The 24,323-nt window shown below is 39.7% G+C and overlaps 2 protein-coding genes across 2 annotated transcripts in view; one reads left to right on the forward strand and one right to left on the reverse strand.

Annotated features, from left to right (window-relative positions):
- Positions 1-2,333: 2,333 nt before the first annotated feature.
- camk2n2a (calcium/calmodulin-dependent protein kinase II inhibitor 2a) lies at positions 2,334-5,255 on the forward strand. Its single transcript, XM_032566155.1, has 2 exons — positions 2,334-2,888; positions 3,291-5,255. The coding sequence occupies exons 1-2, from the start codon at positions 2,720-2,722 to the stop codon at positions 3,359-3,361; spliced, it is 240 nt and encodes a 79-aa protein (XP_032422046.1). The 5' UTR covers positions 2,334-2,719; the 3' UTR covers positions 3,362-5,255.
- A 7,481-nt stretch (positions 5,256-12,736) lies between these two features.
- ece2a (endothelin converting enzyme 2a) overlaps positions 12,737-24,323 on the reverse strand; it is a 74,557-nt gene continuing 62,970 nt past the window's right edge. The window contains exon 4 of the mRNA XM_032566586.1: positions 12,737-15,992. Within this exon, the coding sequence (XP_032422477.1) occupies positions 15,702-15,992 (291 nt within the window). The 3' untranslated portion in view covers positions 12,737-15,701. The remainder of the gene's footprint in view (positions 15,993-24,323) is intronic.

The following is a 24,323-nucleotide window of genomic DNA, read 5'->3' on the forward strand; positions in this document are numbered from 1 at the left end:
CCGAAGGTAATTCTAAATCTAAGTATAATCACCACTTTCCACAGAGGTCTTCCTGTATGTGCCTCATACACACAAACACTCCCATGTGCAAGCCCACACACACACCCACACACACCCACAGTGAGAAATTGATTCTGGCTCTTAACTCTATGCTTCTTATTGGTGTTTTTCCTCAGCTATAGTGTTCCTCCTGGAGGAACACCATGTGTTTACACAGAAAGAGAGAAGAAGAGACGGGGTGTGTGTGCGTGTGTGACACATTGTAAGGATCATTTTCTTTACAGATTCTCCTTATATGGCTGCGATGGACTGGCGACCTGTCCAGGGTGTTCCCCACCTCTCGCCCATTGACTGCTGGAGATAGGCACCAGCACCCCTGGTGACCCCACAAGGGATAAGCATGTAAGATAATGGATGGATGGACAGACGGATGGAGGGATTCTCTTTATGGGTCCCAATGCTCCCAGTGCTCGGGCTCTGTAAGATAAGGTCCTGTTTTTGGGTTAGAGATTCGGTTGAGGATTAAGGTGTGAATTGACCTTAGGTTAATGTACTGGTAGTTGTCCGGTATAGGGTAAGTGTCGGGGTAGAAATACATGAAAATTGAACGGAAGTAAATGCAAAGTCCCTGAGAAGATAGAAAGACGTGTATATATGTGTGTCGGTGTGGATGTACTAGTATATACTATCCTACGGTCCTGATTTTTTTTTTGCAGTCCTACTGCACTACTGGTTAGATTTAGAGGAATGGTGTGAATTGAGTTTTAGATAGGGATAGGGTTAGGAATAGGTTAGGGTTCGGGAAAATGTCTGGGTTAGGCATAAATCCAGTTCCTAAAATGAATGGATGTTAATACAAAGTCCTCATTTTGTACTGAAGTACAATGGTGCGTGTTTTAGTGCTTGGTCTGCTCCTGGAGAGATACAGGGAGGGGGGTAAGTGACTCAGCACAATGATTCATTTGTAATTGGGAGCAGTGCTTTGAGAGCACACACACACACACACACACGTACGTAGATGCACATTTGTACACACGCTGTCTTCTTTAGGGTGGCTGACCTTGTCAGAGATGATGGGGCCCGCTGAGTGAGGCGGATCATTAGCAACTGCTACCTGCTATTACTGCAGAGAAGGAGAAACACAGAGAATGGGACAAAAGACAAGAGACATTGGCTGTGCTCAGATGTGAGTGCATGTCAGGATTGGACACATATGAGGCCACATCTGATAGCATCTCAGGCAGCAGGTCAAATATTACCTGAAATCTGTCACAAAGGGGAAAAAAATGATGGCAGGGGGCAGCTTCTAAAGCAAGAGCAGCTTTGTGAGTCAGCACTAGAGAAGTACATTAATATGAAGAGGAACCGTTGTAATATATCATCATATTGTAATAAAACATTGAATATCCATCCGTTTTCTGTGGTTGGTGCCTATCTCCAAAAATGAATATGTTTAAGTTGAATCAGCTAACTGCTAGCATAACTTTTATATAGCTGGTAACTGTAATTTAAACCTATTTGACAAGATTTTGTTGTGGGGAAAAAACCTTTTGAAGGCAGGATTTTGTTCCAGAGATTTTTTATTTATTTTTTGCCAATTTAATCAGGGAAGCTCTGAACTCAGTAATGTGTTTTAATAGGGATCTTGTTTTTGAGAGGAGCCAGCCAGCAGGAAAAAACTTGTTCCCACAGGAAATCCAGGAGCTCTTTAAGCAGCATGGCCATGAATATTTCTGAAATATACGTCTTCCTCTTGCAGTTAGGTTGAGAGTTTGCTTTAGTGCTATATCCCATATTCTTTTTGTTGTTAAAGTGGATATACTTGATTTTTACACCAAGAGGCCTAGTGGGCCCATCCTATAAGACAAACCTGACTTTGAAACAATCCAGTCAGATCAGTGCTGTTCTCCTGCCCACTGCTAAATCCACTCTGCTAGCATACTGCCAGACAGAGAGGCAGGATTTATCAAAGTTAATAAGCATGTTTAGATGTAAAGAGTAAAATTTGCCTTGAATGTGCATGCTTTATGCACTTATTACTACGGACGGGTTACTAGATATGTACATGCTTCTAAAGGAAGGATGATGCATAATGATGCATAATGTGAAACACTGATGATGCTGGACAAAGTTAATCCAGAAGAAGACACAAAAAAGTTGTCAGGCCTCATTTGAACCTCAGCTATTTCATCTGTGGCCTGTTGGCGTCACTCTTGCTCCTTAGTATCTCTGAGCAGCGCGCCCCCTCCCCCCAGCCCCCACCCCCACCACACACACACACACCCCCACACACACAGACTCCATACAGGCACGCACACACTCTCGCGCTTCAACCCCGGATGGATGACTTCACCGCTCTGCCTGGGTTTCCTTTATGATCCCGGGATCTCCCACATCCCTCGCCAGACATCAGCCAGCAGCACAACTGAACGCAGCTCCCTCGCTGACTCCCTCTCTCTCCCTCCTATTTCTCTCTCTCTCTTTTTCTCTCTCTCCCCTTAACGCACAAACACCTTCTCTGGCTGCAGCTGCACCGCATACAGAGACCGCAACGCACCGGGTTCCACTCTCAGAGAAAAACCCTCCTGCAGGAGACAAGCGGCTGCAACTTGCGCGAAGAGGGATCTAAATCTCCCCGAGGAAGGAAGTCTGCTTTGTGTTGCTTCTTTTTTCACCCCCCCTCTTTTCTAAGCGGGTTAGCTCTTCTATACGTGCCACAATGTCCGAGGTGCTGCCATACAACGAGGGCAAAATGAGCGGCTACGGAGCGGACAGCGAGGTCAGCCAGATGTCCTTTAGTTGCGGACTGCAGGACACAAGCGCCTTCTTCGCTGCGTCGCAGGCGAAAAGACCCCCAAAGCTGGGACAGATCGGCAGAGCCAAGCACGGTAAAGGATGCTTTTTAAATGACAAGTTTTGGAAAGATGCAAAAGAGAGGGAGAGAAAAAAATATGACAAAGGTGTTGCGGCGTCTGGAATATTCCAGCCACCTTAATCAGTGCGCAAATACTTTCAGGTGACATTCTGTTTACATTCATAGACAGGAGATAATCTCCGTGCTGGCAGGGACACACCCTGTAGGCACTCTTTATTAAACAGTAAGGATAAAAGACTGGCTCTTTGCCATTAAAGATGCGCCTTTACGTGTCAGAATTTAATTTGGGCATTTCGTGCGCCACTAATAGATAAAGCGAAACGACGTACTGTGTCTTTATCATAGTTTTATATTGAATGTGAGCTGCTTTGATCTTAACATCTTCATCCATTTTTTCCTCCCCTTTTGTCCACAGTGGTCATCGAGGACGACCGAATAGACGAGGTCCTGAAGGGGATGACGGACAAGTCCTCACCTGGCGTTTAAAACGTCTCCGATGGCCTTGCAGACTTTTTTAATTTCCGATCACCCGATTTGAAGCACTTGTCGGCTGTGCATGTTCGAGGATTGCAGGAGAGAGAGAGAGTAAGAAGAAGAAGAAGAAAACACGGGCAGCTCTGAACGAGGATGGGGACGATGAAAGAAGGAGAAAAAAGAAGGGGAATGGACAAAGCCTTGAGAGGGGGGAAAGAAAAAGGAAGAGGTGAAGAAAGACTGGTGGACTCTAAAGAGGAGGGGAAAAAATAAAGACCAAGATTTATTGTGGGATTGCTGGCAATTCTCCAAAAAGAATCCCGATTTTAACTACCGATGCGCAGCAGGATGTTGAGATGGCTGCTGCGCATCTCAACCTCTGCTGACTTAAAATAATGGATGAACTTGTCGTTTTCCTTCACGATCATCTCTTTCTATTTCTTTTTTCCTAGAAATATATATATATATAAATATATAAAAGCGCTGTAAACAACAAAAAACTGCAACTATAGAGGGCGAAGCTAAATCCCAGCCCTATTTCAATAAGTTGTACAGTAGGTGAAGCTATAAGCTCTTAAAACGCCCCCACCCCCACCCCCGCCCCCTACTTTCCTCAGCCCTCTTGGCTTTGCTTTGTTGATCCAGTCAGCCACGGCGCATTTTAAGGGAGCTGTCCTTTCAGCACTGATCCAATGCATCCCCTGTTGCTGCTAATGCTTTTACAAGAAGAAGAAAAACAGAACAGATAAACCAAACTTTATTAAAGGAGACTCATTATATGTATAAAGACATATTATCCGAGGATGGTGCAATGTTGATATCTTCTGTAGTAGACCTTCTCCCCCATGCCCCCCTTCTTTCCCTGTTTGTTTCAGCGTATAAACAGCAGAGAAACAGACCACACTGTTCATCTTGCATTACCCCCTTTGGTGGTGAATGGTGCAGGATGGCACCTCCATGTAGCTGATTTAAACCTGCACATATCTCAATTTTGTTTTTCTTCCATTTCTCATCTTCTTCTTTGTTTGTTTTGCAACTCGTCAGATATCCACAGAGGCCTCCGCGAATGTGGAAATTCCAGGAAATGGTTTAAATATTGGTTATGTAACTGATGGGGAGTTATACAGTTTTGAAAATTTATATTTGCAATTCTCTGTAGAGTTAGAAATTTCTCCCTCCCACCACCCTCCATCTATTTTGCATGAACTGTCCCATTCTGGTGCCAACGCAGGTACCGCCACTCGTAACCCTGGCACGCTTCTTTTTAACAACAACAACAGAAAAGTCATATTTGTATTTTTATATCTAAATATTTGTTATTTGAATTATATGCTAGTCTCTCGTCTTACGGTTCATCAACAACAATATTTGTACTTCAGAGAGGGTTTGATTAATGGGACTGGGCCTCACACTGGCTAATCTCAGAGTTTAGTGGACCGGTCTCGTTCTATATCAAAGGTCAGGCATTTTTTTAAAGACTTACTGAATGTGTCTGGGTTTTTTGCACACATCAATGTTAAACTATTATTAAGAAATCGTATACTGTGAGTTCAGCTTCGTTGATGAATTTGTTAGAAAAATATGGCAGTTTTAGAGTATATTGCACTGTTTACGATTATCCTCAAATAACGCATTGTTATTTGATCGATTTTGAACATGACAAGTTATTTTTGTTTGTTTGGTTTGACTTATTTATTTTATTTTGTACCATACTTTTCAACAAATGGTTGGTTGTGCATGAAACCTTAATATTTTCAAATATTTAAAAAAAAAAAAACAACAACATTGTTTTATGAAGCAAAAAAGCAACAAAAATGTCATGACATTCTAAGAATGAGTCATTGTATATTATGATGCCATTTTCACTGTATTTGGTGAATTAATAAATGGTGACAGAAAATGTTAATGCGATTCCTCGATGTGGCTTTTGTTCCGAGACATTCTGTGATGAACAATGAGCCAGCACTTTGGAGAGCTGGACTTGTTCTGTGAGTGAAACTGAAAGGTCACATCATCTTAACCACATTAACCATGGCAGGCGGAGCTAACGTCCTACAAGCAGACAGAGCTAACATCACTGCAGGTTTGGGGCCTCTGCATTAGTTCTGGAATGATTAGCTGTGGTACTAATGACAGCAAATACTGAGCCTTAATTAAAGAGATGGAATGAATCCGTGATCCAAGTGTTGAGCTGCTAAACGGCTCTGCGCTGGCCTACACAAGTGAATCCATTAAATCACAAATCCCTGGGGAGCCACAACTAGCCACAAAATCACCCACAGGCGTGTGAGTGCTCACTTCACACAACTGTCTCCCATACCCAGGATCCCTAAATTAATGTTTTAAACATTCTGTCATTTGTTACAGGGATACATTTGGTACAAATTAAATGGAAGACCAAACACAGGGAATGTGTTGACAAGTTTCTCTTTCATTTATTTGGATCAAGTATGTCAAACATATCTGACGGGGAGGGAGTGGAATCGTTCACCAACGAGTTTTAGTTTCTGGATAATATTTGAGCCTGTACAAACCCGTCTCTGGTAACTTGAGAAATTCTGTGAGATTCACTACCTTTCCATCAGAAAAGGTTTGTGAATTTTACACAGACTTTGCATTCAGCCCTCATAACTCTGCCACCCTAGTAGAGAGCTTTTCTATTCACAATCCAAAATTGAAAAGAGACTACAGACCTGCCAAGATTCAATTCCTCTCCTAAATTGAGTTGGGAAAGGAGATCATTAATCAGAGAAACACAAAAGATAACCCTGGTAACTTTGGAGTAGATGCAAAGATCCACAGCTCTGGTGTGAGAATTTATTGACAGAGCACTTTTTGCTGTAGCAGACAGTAATTGTCTAACAAAACAAAAAGACGTCCAATTTGCATGGTTTGCCTCAAGCTATGCAGAGAACCCAGGAAGCACATGGAAGAAGGTGCTCTGGGCAGATGAGACTAAAAGTAAGACCTCTGGGTTTATATGCAACTGACTAGTTGAAAAGTGGCACAGTGCACCATTCTGAAACTCCCATCCCCATAACTGAAATATTTTTATGCCTCTTGGTGTGGGGATGCTTTTCTTCAGCAGGGTCAGAGAATCTGGGCAGATCTAAATACAAGGCAATACTGGAAGAAGGTTGAACAGGACTTGAAGTTGAATGGGAGGTTCAATTCAATAGAATGGTTTAGATCAGTGACTAAGTCAAAGTCTAGACCTAAATTACAAAATCTGTGACAAGACTTGAAAATTGATGTGCACAAATGATTTCCAGCCAATCTCACTGAGCTTGAGTGACTGCAAATAACTAACAAATGTCTGGATATGAAAGGCATATGCATACACACCTGAAGAGTGTGACATACACACTTTTCAAATGACTTTTTTACTTAAAAACATGCAATCTTTTCCTTCTACTTTACAATTTTGCACCAACTTATGCTATTTTGTCACATCAAATCCAAATAAAACATTTACATTTCTAGGCGTAATGTGACAAACTGAGGTAATATCGCCAGAGATATCTGATGGGAATAAAAAAAACAATAACAAAACTATTCTACAGTGTTTGATAGCAGAATCAAGCAGGAAATTAGGTCAGCTGGTAGCACCTCTCCCCCACCTGCAGCACACAAACATGACTGATAATCACTCAGAAGAAACGAGTTTCCCTGCAAACGCAGCAGAATGTTCCTGGAAACAGGCTGGCTAGATTACCCTTTATTGGTTTAAAACAGCGTCTACAGTACCAGGGCACATCTATAAACAGCTGCATGTACTGACAACAACACATGCACCGATATCTGTATGCTGTTCCCAGCTCCACTTTGAAGGACATAAACAAAGCATCACCAGTGCAACCCTTCCACATTCCCATCACCGCGATTATCGACTTCTCCGATAACACCAGCACTGCGCTGAATGGACAAATAGTGCTATTGATCATGTTGTTGTGGATGCTGTGGATGAACTGCTTGTGTGCGTGTGTCTGCTTGGTGCCGTGAACAATTACACTTTAGCAGCAATGGGCAGCCGCCGCAGACCGGAACAGGACAGACATATTTGGACAGATATTGGATTGTCCTAACTCAGCCTCAAGCTGCTCTTCCTGTCATGTGAGCGTTTGTTTACAATGACTTTTACTGCAATTCATAGTGGTTCACAAACATTTCTCGGACAGAGTAGTTCAGTCTTAAAGAGCCAATAGCTCCACACACTGTTTTTCCAAAAGGATACCAGGGCTCAACATTTATTCATCCAACAGTCTGTCTTATGCCATTATTAATATTAATATAAGATTTAAATGTGAAATTATACTATGCTTTTAAACAGTATAGATGTTTTCTTTAAAGACAAAACTAACCAGCATACTAACAGCATGCATAGCTAAAGTCTTTTGTGATATCCTCACTGAGATAGAATGTGTGCAAATGTGGGATATTTGTAACACCAAATGTCTCTTTTGACGTTTGCTGTCATGAGAACATTGAAGATCTGTGGGGTTGAACGGCTGCAAAGAGAAAAGCTCTTCAAAAGGAACACTGATGTCTTTTAATTTTACTTAGGAGTACACAGATTTACTAAGGAAATGTTGTAAAACAATAAAAATCATTAGGTCAGGAAAAAAAAACCCCATTTGAAACCGGGTGGTGGTAGTGTCATGGTCTGAGGCACGGTGCTGTAGCTTCTGGGTCAGAAATGTAATATTTTTCCAACAAGTTAGTTTCGGTTCTTGCTACACAAAAGGTCTCAAAGAAGGAATAAACACATTGTTTCATTCACTTTGGCAAACAACATATTCAGTGTCTTGAACTTTCTCATATTTTGTCTGTTAAAAGCCACAAACTTTGTTGTACTTCGTTGGGATTTTATGTAATAGACCAACACAAACTAGGGCACAACGGTGAAATGCAAAGAAAAGATGGCTTCACATAAAAACAAATACAAAAATTAAAACTTCATCCATCCATTGTCTTCCATTTATCCGGGGTTGGGTCGCGGGGGCAGCAGCTGTTTGTTCACTGATGTTCTCTAAGAAACTTTTGAGGCTTTCTTAGGACACAATACATTTATACAGAGGTAAAATTCTACAAAGTGTGACTCTATTAACTAATTAGGAGACTTTAAAGAGGCTGGATTTTGTTTACAGTGGTAAAAAAGGTTGAAATATAATAGTTAAAACACTTAGCGAAGCTTTAATATAGAAGAAAGAAAACCATGTATCGTTTAATTTTCCTTTTACAGTTTTGTCATGCTCTATTGTGTAAAATCCCAATAAAATGAATTCAAGTTTTTTGGCTTTAACATGATAAAAAGGGGAAAACAGATGATTTCTCTGCCTTATTTTCAGAAGTAATCCGATGATGTCTTATGCCATTATTAATATACTTCAGGGCTTTATGAAATTGTAGGCATTCTTCTTTGATGAAAGAGATTGTGGAAATTTTAAAATCACCCATTAGCAAACTCTGGAGATCAAAACACAGCTCTGTCCTATTTCATAATTAGAATTTAAGAAAATAAAATGCAATTATTTTGGTGAATGGATTAACCTTGCATCATTAGAGACTTTCTATTATTTGGCAAACCTCTTCTGTCTATGAATGTTTGAGGATCAACAATACTTTTTGAAAAGACAAAAAAATCTGTGTTCCTTCCTTGGACATTTGCTGAAGAAAATAAAAGCATACAGACTCTCTCAAACTGTTGTGAATGACGGGAGTCTGGCAGATTGTCTTGGTGTGCGGCTCATGTTGGGGTCAATACAAACATGCTGTGCCTGCCTCCAAAACAAACAGCCCGCTCTGTAACTACAGGCGGACTGGATGGAGATGAGTCTGATGAAGATGGAGGACACACAGGGTACAAAGCAAGGTGAATCCTGCACCACGGCACACACAGGCCACTGTAGTAGTAGTTCGAACCTCTGGTATCATCATTCAAGTATGTAAAACACCACTTTCCATCCGTCTGAGTGGACATCCATTAATATTCCTCCTCTTGTTACGTAAGTCCGCTATTCAATATACAGAATTATGCCATTGTGCAGCCTCAGGAGACATGGACAGACACTGTCGTTTGTATTTTCCCACAATGCATATGGTGTAATAACAGTTTGCTCTCCCCTATTGATACTGCTGAAAAGCTACAAAAGTGAACAAAATTTTAATATTACTGTCAAAGATTTTTCCCATCTAGGACTAATAGAACTACTGAAGAGCTTTTGAAAAGATATAAATTTTGTTATTAGGATGGGAATCAAAGCTCGCATCAATACTTCTGTAACAGTAATGCATGTAAGCTAATTTTGCTGAAGCAGTGGGGCTGGAGTGTGCAATGCCAGAGCTACCAGCAAATCTTTAGCCACACTACATTGCACCTAACAAGTTTGGGCAGAAATGATAAACCTACAAACAAATGTAATGAGGTTCTTCAATTTCCCAGTTTAAATTAAATAAAAGACATCTTTGTAGAGATATATAAACAAAAACAAGAGTCAAAAATGTCTCTGTGGATTGTGAAGGTTGGTGACCTCTGTACTAGACAGAACAGTTTAAACCTGTGACCAAGCAGCAGTAAAGTTGCCCCAGAGCATCACACAACCATTGCTGTGCTTGTTTTCAGTTACGATGTTCCTTTACGTTAAATTACATTTATGCCCTGATGTAACAGAAAGCACAACCATCCAGAAAGATCCACTTTGGTCTAATCAATCTGTCTTTACCTTAACTCAGGGAAGAGCTACAGAGCTTTAGATATCGTTCTAGGATGTCCTGGATGAATCGTCGATGTTCTCTCAGAGTAATTTTGGTGCACCAACTACTTCAGGGAAGGTTCTTTACTGTTCCTTGTTTTCTTCATTTGTTGATAGTCAATGTGGTTCATTGAAAAAACCTGAGAAAGCACTTTAAAGTTCTTACCAAACAAATAGAAATCAATGATGTTCTCATATGCTGTTGAATTTCTTTAGATCAAGGCATGATGTGTTATTTTGAGATTTATTTTGGTCTAGTTCATGTTGTCAAAAAAGTTCTATCTTTTTGACATGATTCTGACAGTAATCAGGTTGCAGAAATTGAGCTTAGTTTTCCATATGATGTAGCTAATAAAGTATAATTCATGATTTAATAATGGTGCCGTTACCTTTTTATATAGATGCAGGTTGTTTAGATTTCCTTAACAGAGTTTATCGCTTGAAAACAGCATTTTCTATTTCAAGTTTTCATCTATATCAGGAGTGTCAAACTCATTTTTATTTTGGGCCATATCAAAAACCTGAATGTTCTTAAAGGGCCGACTGTGCCAGAATATATTGATAAAACTTAAATTGTTAAAATATCAATAAATAGCTGCTCCTCCAGGATTTTGACTTTAGCGTTTTTTTGTTGTTTTATCAGTCAAAATTTCAGATCTTGTGGCGCCAATTTAGAAATGTTTGTAAGGATTTACAAACATTTCTAAATTGTTTGTAAATATTATATAAAAAATTTTTTAAATAATATTTGCACTAATGTATGATGTTAAAGGTGACTTTTTATTACTTGCCATATCAATTACGGACTAAAACTTGACATCAACTGAGGCTGCAGTCATTTAAATTCAATGTTTCTGAACAAATGTGACAAAATTTGCAGTAAAGTCAGAAAAAAATGTGGAGATTTGTTGATTTTGTGTGAATTTTGCAGATTTGTGGAAAAACTGGAAGAAAGTATTAATGTAATTTGGAGTCTAAAGGGTCACATAAAAAGCTACGGCGGGCAGAATTTGGCCCCCGGGTCTTGAGTGTGACAAGTGATCTATATCATTCTTTTATTGATGATCAGAAGCATTTACAAGTGACAAAAAAAAGAAAAACAAAAATGTCTAAGGTGGGGAAAAGTGCATTTTAAAACCTGCTATTAACTATGTGATTTCATCCTCTCTTTGAACTCTTCAACAATCTCGCGGTGAAAAGTGAGTCAGATTTCTTTTTTTGAAAACTACAAATTGCCAACAAATGCCTGGGAAGACTTCTCTTAAGAACAGCAGCTCATGATTGCTGCTGCAGGGAGCTGGCGGTTCAGAGGGATGCAAAAGAGCTGTGTCGTGACTTGGTTCAAACACAAATTGAGCAGAATGAGCTCTCGGCATATTTATAAAGCATACAGCTGACCTTTTGAGTCGCATGATCTGCCACATAACACCCATAAAACAAATCACCGAGGGCCAAACGATGCTCCCAGAGGACATGATGGCGGTGGCGGTGCTTGAGAAGCGGAGTGATGGTATTATGTTTTTACTGTGTAAAGCACTTTGAACTGCCTTGTTGCTGAAATGTGCTGCACAAATAAACATGACTTGACTTGATTGAAAAAGTTAGAGAGAGTGAAACCCTAAGCATGCAATAGATTATTGCTGTGGGCAACAAAGAAAGGAGGTCAATTAGTTTTGGGAGAAACAGGGGAAAAAAAAGGTAAAATCAGGCTTCTGTTTCCTCACCAATATAAAAGCACATAAAGGAAAAAAGTTAATGACTCGAGATCAGGTGAGAGAAAAATGAACAGATATCAGAAGGACAGGATTTTTATTTAAACAATGGCAAACCTCTCATGCATGCGTGAGGCTTGTTCTTTGCTCTGTGGTTACATAACCTAAGTCCTGGCGAGTTAAATCTCTCAGTAGGGTCTCTGCCACTGCACATCAGTCAGTCCCTCCGAGGCAGCTGGAAACCTAATGTAAACCACTTCTCATTTTTAATACCTTCATATAAGCACAGAACATAAAAGTATGGTAAAGTGAAACTGAAGGAAAGCGTCGGCGCTCTGAGGGAGTAGAAATCCTCTCCTCGTTTGTGTGCAGACATATCCAGCCTCCATCCATCCACAGGGTAATGAATCCATCAAATGTTTGTACGTCCCAGTGCAGCAGTGCTGCTGAAGCCTCTCTAGTCGATATAAAAGCTGGGGCCATTTTAGACTTACATAAGAACCATCCAGGTCAGATGTGCTCCAAACTGTTTCTGAACCCACCTGCTTAGGTAGCCAGGCGGTTACACCCCTTTTGTCACCATGGAAGCCAGTTGGTAGCCATATAACATAGTGTAAACACAGTTTTGTATGTGTGTGTGTGTGTGTCTGCATGTTGTAAAAGGAAAAGGTAATGAGATAAGAGAATGTGTTACGGCCACATTTATAGCAACCCTCCACCACCTTCGCCACGCAGCTCCTCCAGACTAGTGGCGGCAGCAATTAGTAAACACCTGGTGGAGCTGCGTTTCTGCTGAGCTCATCATGCCAACTACTTCTCAGTCCAACGTTCCTAAGAACGGTTGTAAACAACACAATGGAGAGGCCTTGTTGTGACATCGTGCTGAAGTAGCTTCTTAAAGAGACAGAGGCAATTTCAAGGCATCGAGTTGTGAAACAAACTTTCTTTTACATTATGTTTGATACATACAGCATTTGTATAATAACTAGAGGTAACATAGTTTACTGATTGTTCTATTAAAAGGCCTGAAAAATACATATCTCTTAAAATAAAGTCGTCTAAAGCATTTATTTTACATCTACTGTATGTTTTGCCCTTTGAAGCAGAGTTTCAGTAATCCACAACTTTGAGCTGCTTCATTTAGCTCATTAATATTGTAAGTCCATTAAAAATGTAAAATTTTGCTGGTTAGGGTTAGAGGGAAAATGGGAACTTCAAAGATTAATGTTGCAAAAACTGCAGCAAACACCAAGTCTCCATATCAACCTGTAAATACTATCTAAAAGCCGACTGGTTGAGTATAATTTAAAAAAAAATTAGGTAAACATTTTTTTGTTTTACCATCACTAAACGTGTAATTATCTAATATCTACTTGGACTTTAACTAGAACTGTGTGCTTTAGTTAGATTAAACTGATGTTGAGCTTTTCTGCAAAAAACACTCCAGTTGAGTTTTAGATTCAAAACAACCAAAGCCTATGTGGAAAACCTCCCCGTTCCCATGAATGACGTTAGACCAGACTGGCTTCATTTTTCTGTAGAAAAACCACTAAGAATTTTATAGCGATATTAGGACGCTGCATGTAAAACATGCATTTATTTTAAAACACTGTGAGCATCTTTTTGCAAATACAAATGGAGAACAATAAGTATGTATGCACTGTTAATGTTAGGACTTTTTTTTTCTTTTTCACAGAAACATCTTGAAATAAGATTGTTTCTGTACATAATGTTAGCAGTCAACTTGGAAAGAGAATGAGAATAATGCGTTAATACAACAACAGAACTGTAAACAGCTACTGAGTCTATAGATTACACAGTATCGATTTTTAAGTTGGTAATACATATGACGCAGTTTCTAGCTCCTGAAGCTGAAACAATAATTTCAACATAATGATTAATAATAGGCCACAGGGTTAGTTTAAAAGGCCTTTTTGGATGGCAAGGCATTTAGTTTTTAACAGCTTTGGATGTTACTGAAAACATGACAATCTCATAATTAGCAGCTTCATCTAAAGTTGCATTTTCTGAAAAAAAAAATCAAAGAAATCTGTGTCTGGAACAAAGCATTGTACTTCATTTAGCTCATTAATATTGTAAGTCCATTAAATATGTATAATTTTATTTTGCGATGCCAGCTAAAAAAAAGCAGACCATACAGTGAGATTAGTCTGATAAACAACAGAGCTGAAGCTGACCACACCATGATGTTGCTCCAACAAGCTAACCGTGTAAGGAAAGAACAGCCTTCAGAAAAATCACATCTTCTCTCTGTAAGTCTTAAAAATAGGCGTTAATTAGATCTTGGTAGAGTATTAAAAATAAATGATTTCTACTTTATTAATGTGATCCCCTCCCCTCCAGTCAGAAGTCCTCCTCCCTGTCTGCACGCATGGCTGTGTGTGCCGTTATTTTAAGCAGCAGGCGAGCACATGACCCGACACCCAGTATCGAGTGTCTTGAACAAATAACATGCAGGGTGGGAGCAAATGTGCATAAATGCTGTTTGACGGTTGTGTGAGACATGGCATGAAGCACCTTGAAGCTTTTGTGTTGAACATAAAACCGACACCAGCAGCAGACGAGAGGAGGATGCTAACAGACATACTGATGGAGTTTTAACACCTTCTCAACAGGCAGAATGCTGCGGCTCTCAGGTGTTGGATTGAGACATGATGGTTTGTTTTGCAAATTTCTTGAACGTGGCAAACTCAAACTGCAACGCAAACACTGGAGCTGAATGCAAACCTGCAGGGATTTTGTTAGTGATTACGATATGAATTAGAACCAAGAGCAAGACCGAAACCTCTGACACATACAGGAGGGGATTCACAACGGATCATAAATAACCATCCACTGCTGGATGGTAACTTTTTGTAGTACTTTTACTATTTAAGAGCTTTTTGAACTTTTTCTACATCTCATTCTATTAAGATCTCAAACCTCAATGTTTTTATTTTATGTTATGGACCAACACAAGGTAGAGAATAAATGTGGGGAGGAAGTATTCACATAATTTTCACATAGTTTCATTGGTCCAAAGTTACATTTTGGTCTGATCTAATCCACGTAATTTATTCTATATATTTGCTGTGGCCGCTATGGTTTTTGGGGTCTTCTTGTCCCTTTTCCGAAGCCAGATAAGTGGATTTTATAGCCAATAGTTGTGCTGTCAAAATATTCTTTTGGAGAATCATAGTAAATGGTTTGAATTTACACATATGGCATATTTTTCTGGTCTTTTTCTTTTAAGTTAGAACAACATGCATTAATTTTTGTATATCTATGCACAACTATTGGCTATTATGTGTAAATTTTTGAGATGCATTAACCATATGTCAATGCTAAATTATTAATTTTATAAACCATGGTTTCCCTGAAAATATTTTTTTTTATCTAATGCCAGTATCTCATGTTACACACTAACTTGCTCCATTAAGTTGAAAGAAATTATAGAAAAACACTGAAATGTTTGCATCAGGAAGAAAAAATGTATCCTCAAAAGGCTGCCTGTTTATTCAGCTTTGGCTTGTTCACTTTTTACTAAACCTAACCTAAAACTATGCTTAAGGCAACTATTTGGTTTATGGCTAGACCGATACAGTTGAGTTGTGTTAAAAAAAAATACAATCCTAAAAATACCTGTTAGAATTTGACAAAAAGCAGTCCTGATCACATTCACATGAATTTGCAGACATATTTCTATAGTAGCAAACAGCATGTATAAAAGTTTAGAAAAGCTAAAATATTAAAAATACTAAAAATTGAGATAAAAGTGTGTTTAAAATTATTTTCAACACTAAAAGTAATAAATCTGTCACTTTGCTTCTGCTTCTGTAGGATAAGACATAAAATATTCCTGAAATTAATGTCCACATTTCAGCAACATCATAAGTTAATATTGCACAGGAAGTCATTACTCTCTTCATCCTGAGGGGTGGGACAGCTGGCGGGTTGGGATTTGGGTTCCTCCAGAAGCCTCTGTTCCAGAGCCGCATCTTCTGGGCTGAGCTGCTCTCCTTTGGTCATTACGTACACAAAATACTCAAAACCCTCACCGTAACTGTCATGTCTGACTGACCAGTTGTACACGGTCCGTGCGTAGAGACGTTTCCTGAAGAAGGGCTGCGCGAACGTAATGGAGACGAAGCAGCCTCCGGGTTTCAAGCAGCGACTTATCTAAGAGAAGAACCAACAAAGGGAAGTAAAAAACATAGAAGACAGATTAGTTCATGGAAATTCTGTTCCACTAGGTTGAGATCATAATCATCCACTTGGTGCAGACTTCTAAAACCTCTGAGGAAAGCTGCAAATATTATGAATATCATTATGGACCATCAGTGCTTTTAAAAATATGCCCTCAGTCAGGATAAACCATTGGTTTGTTGCTCAGTAAGGCTGTGTGAGAAACAAGCCTCATCCAGATCTGACTCATCTACCTACTTGCTCCTTTGCTTAAAATTAAATCAGCACGCTGCATCCACAACAGCTACCAAATGTCAAATTATTTCAATCTCTAACCTCTTAAAGTAAGTACATGTCCAATGTAGCCGTCTTAATTTGAGGTACAAACAGGTCATCCTGATGAGACACTAATCCGCTGATTAATCATGCAGACAATAAACTCGCTGTGTGAACACAAAAACACCGCTGTGTTTATACTTCTTGAAGGAACTCCAGAGCTAAAAACAGGATTAAAGTATACAAACACACTCACATATTCACACACAGGGTTTAAGCACTGACAGATACAAAGATTTAGTCAGACTTTGGCACCATGTGTCTCCAGAGACAGAGTGTGAGTAGGAGTGAGGGGACAGGACATGAAGAACACTGAGCCGAACGCAACAAAGTTTTATATTCTATAAGTGGTTTTTGCTCATTAACTCTTGCTAATATCCATACAAACATATCAGAATATTACACGGAGTTGCTCTATCAAACATTGAATTACAGAAAACTAACAGTGTCAGAAACTGCCAGTGTGCAGAGCAAGCTGTGGAAATGTTTCACGGATCATAGATGAAGAAAAGTAAAATGTGATCTAAAATATAACAGTGAGGAGCAGCAACCATCCCCCAGAACATTTCTTGCTCTTTTATTCAAAGACATGATCTCTTTGATGGTGAGAGGATGAGACGGGAGAGGTGATCTGCAGCACAGATCAATCGGCCATAAGGTTCTGTTTGTAGCTGTTCCTAATCTAGGATGTGATGGCTTAGGTTACCATGCTCTCCATGGCCCTAGAATCAAAAAGACTTTGTGTAAAAAAACTTCCTCTGCTGCTGCCTCAGACGGTGAAGGTGCTTTTTTGTTTCGGTTTTGATGATTTCAATAAATGTAAGGTCCCCAGAGATAACAACAGCCAGGTATTTGAAGGTAGTCATCCTCTCTACCACGGCCCCGCTGACGTCGAGGTGCGTGTAGAAAAACTGTCGCTCTCTGCTAAAGTCCACCACCAGCTCCTGAGTTTTGCCAACGTTCATTTGGCGATAAGATGTTCTGAATTAATGATGATACGTCCTTCATTTTTTTCAGATTCAGAGTCTCATAATTTTTTTTAAGATATGAAACTTCACAGGCGTGTCATCAGCAAATCTGATGAGGAGTTAGTCAAAAGTTTACAAGGTATGCAGCAGCAGACCAAGTGCATGCCCTTGTGGGACTCCAGTGTTGACGTTCATACAGTTGAGGATTCAGCTGCCAGCATTGGAGAGCTTGTTACGAGCCTAGCAGGAATAGAAAATACACAAACTGTTTTCATTAAGGATCAATTAAATAATTTATAAACTTTTTAATTAAGCTTTCTTATTACCATTACTACATTTAAATTTGAAAAAGGACTGCCTTATGTCTGGACGCTGGTGCAAAGACGAGCTAAAGGCTTTTGACAAACCAGTAAGAAAATTGAGTTTGGAAATAAAAGCCTGTAATATTAGTGCATGTTTCAGTGCAAATGAAAACTACTGCCGGCATGACATGGCGAAGGAGCACAAATTAAGAATTTAACTCAACAGGCTGTACACATCTGGTCCAGGCTGGAACAACAAACAACCTGCAGTAGTTTAAATGGTAATTATATTTACTGGTCACCCTGGAGTCTTTTTTTTGTGACAGCAAAAGATTTGATTTGCTATGTTTACAATTTGCCATCACATTGGTATTTAAATTTGAGCTTCATCTGAAAATTGAAAACCACACAACCAAACATCAATGATAAATAACTATCGAGGTGTCTCCCCCCCCCCGGACTTCTGTGAGATCTTCATGGCAAAGCCATCATGGCGAAGCTACGAGGCCAGAATGACGAGGCGGAGCGTTTTTCTACAGAGAGATGCTGTGAAGTAGAGCAGCTTCAACATCACCATGCTGAATGTGTCTTTGCAGTGAAGAGTCACTCTGAAATGAGCACATGTATTCTGCTCTTCTTGAGTGATTCATATCCACCAGCAAGAAGGCCGAACATAAATTATTTACCTTCCGCTGCGACATGGAAGTACTGCAAGAGGAAGGCTGGATAAGATTTGGATAAGATGTAAGACAAATTAAATTACGCAGAAACAGGGGAACAATGAGCCATCTATCTTAATCAATTTCTTTCAATGAGAAAATCAAGGTTGATCATAATACACTTATGAGTGCTGAAGCGATGGCAGAGATATACATGTTTTAAACATCATATAGTCCACTGCTTATAATCAAAAACAAACATTTTCTCAAATTTGAAGGAATTTATATACAAAGTAAAGATTGCTGCAGCATTTAAATAAATCTTCATTGAATCAGCAAATTTCAAAGGAAGCTGAAGCACATAATCCTAACTCCAGTCATCATTCATAAATCTGATCTGTTTGTCTGGACTCCTTATCGCTGCATTACGTCACTGATAAGTGAAGAACTAATGTCACTGGAGCTGATCAACACACTGAACCATGGAAAACAAATCAGCTCAAACCACTGTTAACACTACTGGGTTAACGACGTAATCGCACTGTTAGCATCTCAGCTACTGAAAGCAGACAGCTCATAACCAAGACCCAAACATTTCTATATGGTGGCAGCATCATGCTTTTCCTTAATAGGGCAATGATGTCAGTCAGACTGATAGGAAGATGGATTGAGCTGATTTCATGACAACCCTGGAAGAAATCCTTCTTACTGAAATAGAGGATCACTTTCCAGTAGGGGAACTTCTAACATGCAGCCAACTCAAGTGTTATCAAAATCCAAGCTTGAGTCCAATTGAGAATGTATGGCAAAATTGTAAAATAAAAGTATTTTTTGGAACGGTCAGTGCATGCATGAATGATCCAAACATTTCTGTAGTTAGAAATATAGGGACAGATGCTATGTCAAACCCAAATACTACAACTAAAACACATCCGTGTTTTAGTTGTAGTGAAGCGCAGCTTTAATCAGATATCTGCAATGTGATCTAAAGTGAGTCACAGGGCTCTTCCCAGACCACAGAGGAAACTACGCTGTGAATGCTTAATGAAATCCCAACACACACAGAAGCATAAACACACAAAGGCACACCCCTACGCAGCTTCCTGACCTTTGCTGAATTATTCAGCGTGGTGTCGGAAGCCTGTGTCGAAGTGACCTCACCTGTCTTGGGTATAACACAACAAAGAGGAAACATGAGATTTGGTGTTAAGCTTCACATCAGAAATCCCTGGTGATCTAATTAACACTCTGCTCTTAAGGGAAGTTTGAGAGACATTTTTTTTTACTTTGTTGTCTCCCTCAACAAGGAGACCAGAAGCAGAAGTCAGTCTTCCTGAAGCTTTATTATACTAGCCAACTGTAAGCACATATGGAAATTCCTGCTGCATAACCTATAGCTCTAAGGACAGCATTGTCCTTTAGGCCATGACCCTCAGAGGTTAAATCCTGTTCAGCTCAGTGATAAATAATTGAACACTGCATATCATAGTATTTCAATGTCAAGTTGTAGCTCCTGACCACAAAGAAGCCAAGAATGTTGTCAAAAGTGGTCAATAATTGACAATGTGACAATAATCACTTATTCATAATGTATCCAGACTTCAAGCTACTGAGAGCAATAGCTTGGGCACCAAACAACCCAGAAAATGGTTCGATATTTTTGCCTTTTTTTGCATCAAAATCAAAACCCCAGTAAACAAAAGTTAAACAAAACATAATTAATATTCAGTATGACAGATTAAGTTAGCAGTAATAGGAATAATTGCGATGTTTACATTTTCAATAAAAACAAACCGATCTTGTTATACAATTTCAGTACTTCGTAGTTTTCTATTTTCACTCAAGGTTATGATACATAAAAAATCTTACATCAGCCCCATGCCTAGCTCTTAGCAGGATTATTACTTTATTAGATGGGTAGCAAAAATGTACAGAAAGGCTTTTAAACTGGAGAGTTACAGTTTTTAATGATATATATAAACTGGTAAAAGAAGCTGATGAATTTATTTTATTAACATTGTTTTTTAATATTTTTACCACTTCTTCATGTTTCATTCTTTTTTTAAATACAATTGTCAAAAAGGATTATCGTTGTAATATTTTAAAATCTAAGGTAGTTTGTACATGAGGCTAAAAGCTAAACTGAGGAAATTAGATGAACTCGCATCAACTTTTTTGATCTCAACTCTCTATATGCCACCTTATTGTCCCTGATTGACCTTTCTGCATCAGTCAGAAACAAGATAAGGCAACCAAGGAGACTGACGTTTCGTTTTCTTGGCAGGCACCATTTCTCCAGATCTTCGTCGTTATTTCACCATTTCATCGCTTAGACTTTCAGTTCACGGAGGAGCACAGCATTGCAGTTTTATCCTTCCATCTTTCATCAGTTTCTACTTTGAGCTAACGTTTACCTGAAGACACAGTTTGGGACATGAGAGATCACTGATTGTCTCTGGTGGCCATGTGAGGACACATACGTGGTGGCTACAACGGTGTCGTTTGACTCCGTCTAACGGTCGAGTTACATAATCTGGGTTCATCTTAGATTACAAAGGTAAATCTGTGACTGCTGAACTGAAATCACTGTCTTCATCTCAAATACTTGAGGCTTAAAAACTTTTTTCTCAGGAGTCTGTTAAAATTTCACAACTGGAATAAGACAAACTTGGTTGCTGCTAATGTTTTTGTACTTTGAACTATTTCCTAAATGTGGCTGATTTTTAGAACACTGTCAATTGACAATTCCTTGAAAAGGTACTCAATACATCTTAACATTTCCATGTGTCATGTTACAACCACAAACATCAATGTAGTTTAAGAAAAGTTTCTGTGGAAGACCGACACACACTCGACTTTCCACCTCATAGACCATTTTTCCATGTCTGCTATGTTCCCTGTATTGTTTGACACAAACTTCAAAAGGAACTTCGCATGTATTTCCTTCAGCTCTGTTTTTTTTTACTTGTTTCTTAGGATCCATTTGCGAATTGCAGAGTCAAGAGTGGGCCTGGTTGATCCACCTGAGTTGTGAATTTTTGCAGCTCTTCCAGAGTTACCGCTAGCCTGCATTTCTGATGGATGTGCGCTTCACCCAGTCTGTCATTTCAAGTAGACAGCAGTTTAGCTCGAATTAAAGCCGTTTCAAACTGGTTTTATTTTCATATTATGTCTAAAGTCTTCATAAATCAGTTGGATCTATACTGAGTTTAACTTCATTCAACTTAAATTAACTTTGTAGTGCATGACAGAGAGTGGCAAGTAAAACACCAAAGCAGAAATTGGTCTGCAGTCTTTATTTCTCGCTTCATAAATTTAAAAGAACTGCTGTACCAACTGGATTGAAAAGTGATTGTTGGCCGACTGCTTTGTTCCAACCTGATGATGAGAGTTGAAGTTTGTAGGAAGATGAAATGTGAGGAACGCAGAGGTGTGCTTGGCACTTTGTTTGAATGCAGTGGGTGAGGCGGAGCGGAGAGCTGTATTTGGACAGACGACCTGTGCAAACCACAGCTACCGACTCTTTCAGAGATACTGCACACCCACAGAGAAACACACACACAATGTAAAACGACACACTCTCAGCTGCACGCAGTGCACTGAGAGTGTGTTGCGTGCATTACACATTACATTATACATTGGTTTCATGCATGAATGCTGCTTTCAAGTGTGCACGAGTGCACAAATACTTCAAGTGGGGTGAAGAGAGAAAGAAAAGCGAAGGGAGGAGGTGTACTTTTTATTTAGGTCATGTTTTCATATATTTTTGAAATTCTCTCCCACATTTTCCCGAACTTGTTTACTGGTGTCATCTGGCGCTGCAGAACCCCCCTCATCGGAAACCCCTCCCATTCTCTCTCTGTAGGAATGAACATCTTAAATCAAATGCCTCCCTTCCTTCCCATATCACCTCACCCATTAGCCTGCAGCCAAGCATGTGGATGGCAAAAACGTGTAAATGTCTGGAGGAGACGGAGAAGCGACGAGGCAGTGGGTGAGAGGAGCGTGGAGAAACAAGAGAAGTGAAAATTTCTGAGAGGGGGGAGGGGGGGCTTATTGCAGGTCTCCTAACAAAGGAAATCTGCTCTTCTGTTTCATCCGTTCCTCCATCCTTGTTTCATCCCTCTCCTTCACGTCTTTCTTCCTGTAGTGCTGTGCCTTCCAAGAACCAAATATGAAAATGCTCTTAGGCACCATCTGCCCAAAAAGAAGAATTGTGCGCACCATTAGATATAAATTATCTCTAATTTGTTGCTTATTTTTCTATTTTCTGCACAATATATATATAAAAAATACACTTTTAAAGAGAGAAGAACAAATCTTCACACATTTGAGTACACCTGTGACAGGTGCAAAACAGAGCCATATTCCCTTTGGAGGACTTACACAGCTCAGAGCGATGATGAAAAGTATGCAGAACGTGAGTGTGCTATGTTTCCTGTTTTCCCTTCCCACTCCCAGCCTCCTCCCTTTTTTTTCCTCCACCCACCTTTCCTCCCGTGATTTTCCCTCTTCTTATCCCTTCTCTTCTACCCACTGACTGCACAAATAAATTATACATCAGAAAGCTTCACTTCCTTTCTCCTCACCCTTCCATCGCTAAGACAAAACTGCTTGTTTTGTGCTCGAATACGTGGCCAGGCACAAAGCCGTCTTAAAAGGGCAAAAGGTTATTTTTAGGCTTAACAGCCTCCCTTAACTCTGGCCTGAGCCGAGTTTTAGAGCAAACTGTGTGGGCTTGCATGAAGACAACATCAATCTGCCTTTCGATTAGGCATACCTTTCCTTCTTGGGTTGCCATGGAGAGAGAAAAATAAAAGTTTTGCATTGGTAACACTAAAATATGTAGGTCAGAATTGGACAGTGCTCGAAAGCAGCAAAAAAGTGCAACTTTTATTGAAGAGTTCAGCTAACAAGCAGCTAGGAAACGTGACAACAGAACACACATGAAGTATAATCTGGAGATGCATCGTGGAAAGATTATTTCTACAAAATCCAAGACTGACAAGCATGTCAGAAAGCTTCCGCTTTGGCCCAGCATGTTTGGGCCAATGTTGAACAGTTGAAGCGTGGTCACAGGTTTCCACTTTCGCACCGACACTCCGAGTACCGTATGACACACCGAGCCGAGCTCCTGTGAAACCCATCCTGCTGCAGCATACGTCATGGTGTTTAGTCACGTGTGTGGTTTATGTCAGCGATCATGGCAGATAGGAATGACTATTACGAGTTCACAAGTTTGCAGGAGGAGGACGTAATGATTGACGAAGCTTGAAAATCTCATTTAATTTTCCATGTTATCGCAAGCCAAAAAAAAACAGAAGAGATTGGTGGGACATTCTTCAGCTTCATTGGACCAGAACCAAGCAGGGGAAAATCAGTGTTTTGGTCTAAAAGGACGTTCTTCCTCTTGGCCTCTGATAGTTGCTCCTCAAAGCTTTCCTTCCTACGCTTGGGCTAAAAAAAACAGCTTCTGAAAATTGAGCATTTGGAGTTTTTTCCACATAAACAAGCACATCCACAAAATTCTGACAAATCACACACACACACACACACACACCCCAACTCCCTACCTGATGCCACTTGGACCGTTTCTTTGTTATTGCTGAATGAGGAACACTGACCTTAACTGAGGCAAGTGAGGCCTACAAAGCTTCAGATGTTGTTCTTTTTAGATCTCCTGGATGAGTTCTCAATGAACTCTTGGCAATAATTTTAGAAGGCTGTCCAAGTCCTGGGAGGATCATCACAGCCCCTTACTTTCTCATTTTGTTAATATTGACTCTCACTATGGCTTGGTCGAGTGCCAAACCTTCAGAAATGTTTTTGTTTTTTTTATCTTGATTTTGTATAGATCGAGGCATAATGATTTGACAACAATCTTTGTTTTTCTTGTTGATTTGTTTACATTTCTTTAGGTTGGGACATGATATGTAGCTGAGATCTTTTAGCCTACTTTATGTTGTCAGACAGGATCTATTGAAGTCATTTATTGATTCTACTGCTCAGACAGTAATTATGTCTAAGCATGGCAAATGAAAATGAACCAAAAATGAGAGC

This window comes from Xiphophorus hellerii, chromosome 6 (genome assembly GCF_003331165.1).
Source record: "Xiphophorus hellerii strain 12219 chromosome 6, Xiphophorus_hellerii-4.1, whole genome shotgun sequence".
In the NCBI taxonomy this organism is placed as follows: domain Eukaryota; kingdom Metazoa; phylum Chordata; class Actinopteri; order Cyprinodontiformes; family Poeciliidae; genus Xiphophorus; species Xiphophorus hellerii.

Coding starts and splice junctions, on each gene's coding strand:
- camk2n2a (XM_032566155.1), top strand. CDS start 2,720: ATGTCCGAGGTGCTGCCATACAACGAGGGCAAAATGAGCGGCTACGGA. Junction 2,889..3,290: donor GATCGGCAGAGCCAAGCACG/GTAAAGGATGCT, acceptor TTTTGTCCACAG/TGGTCATCGAGGACGACCGA.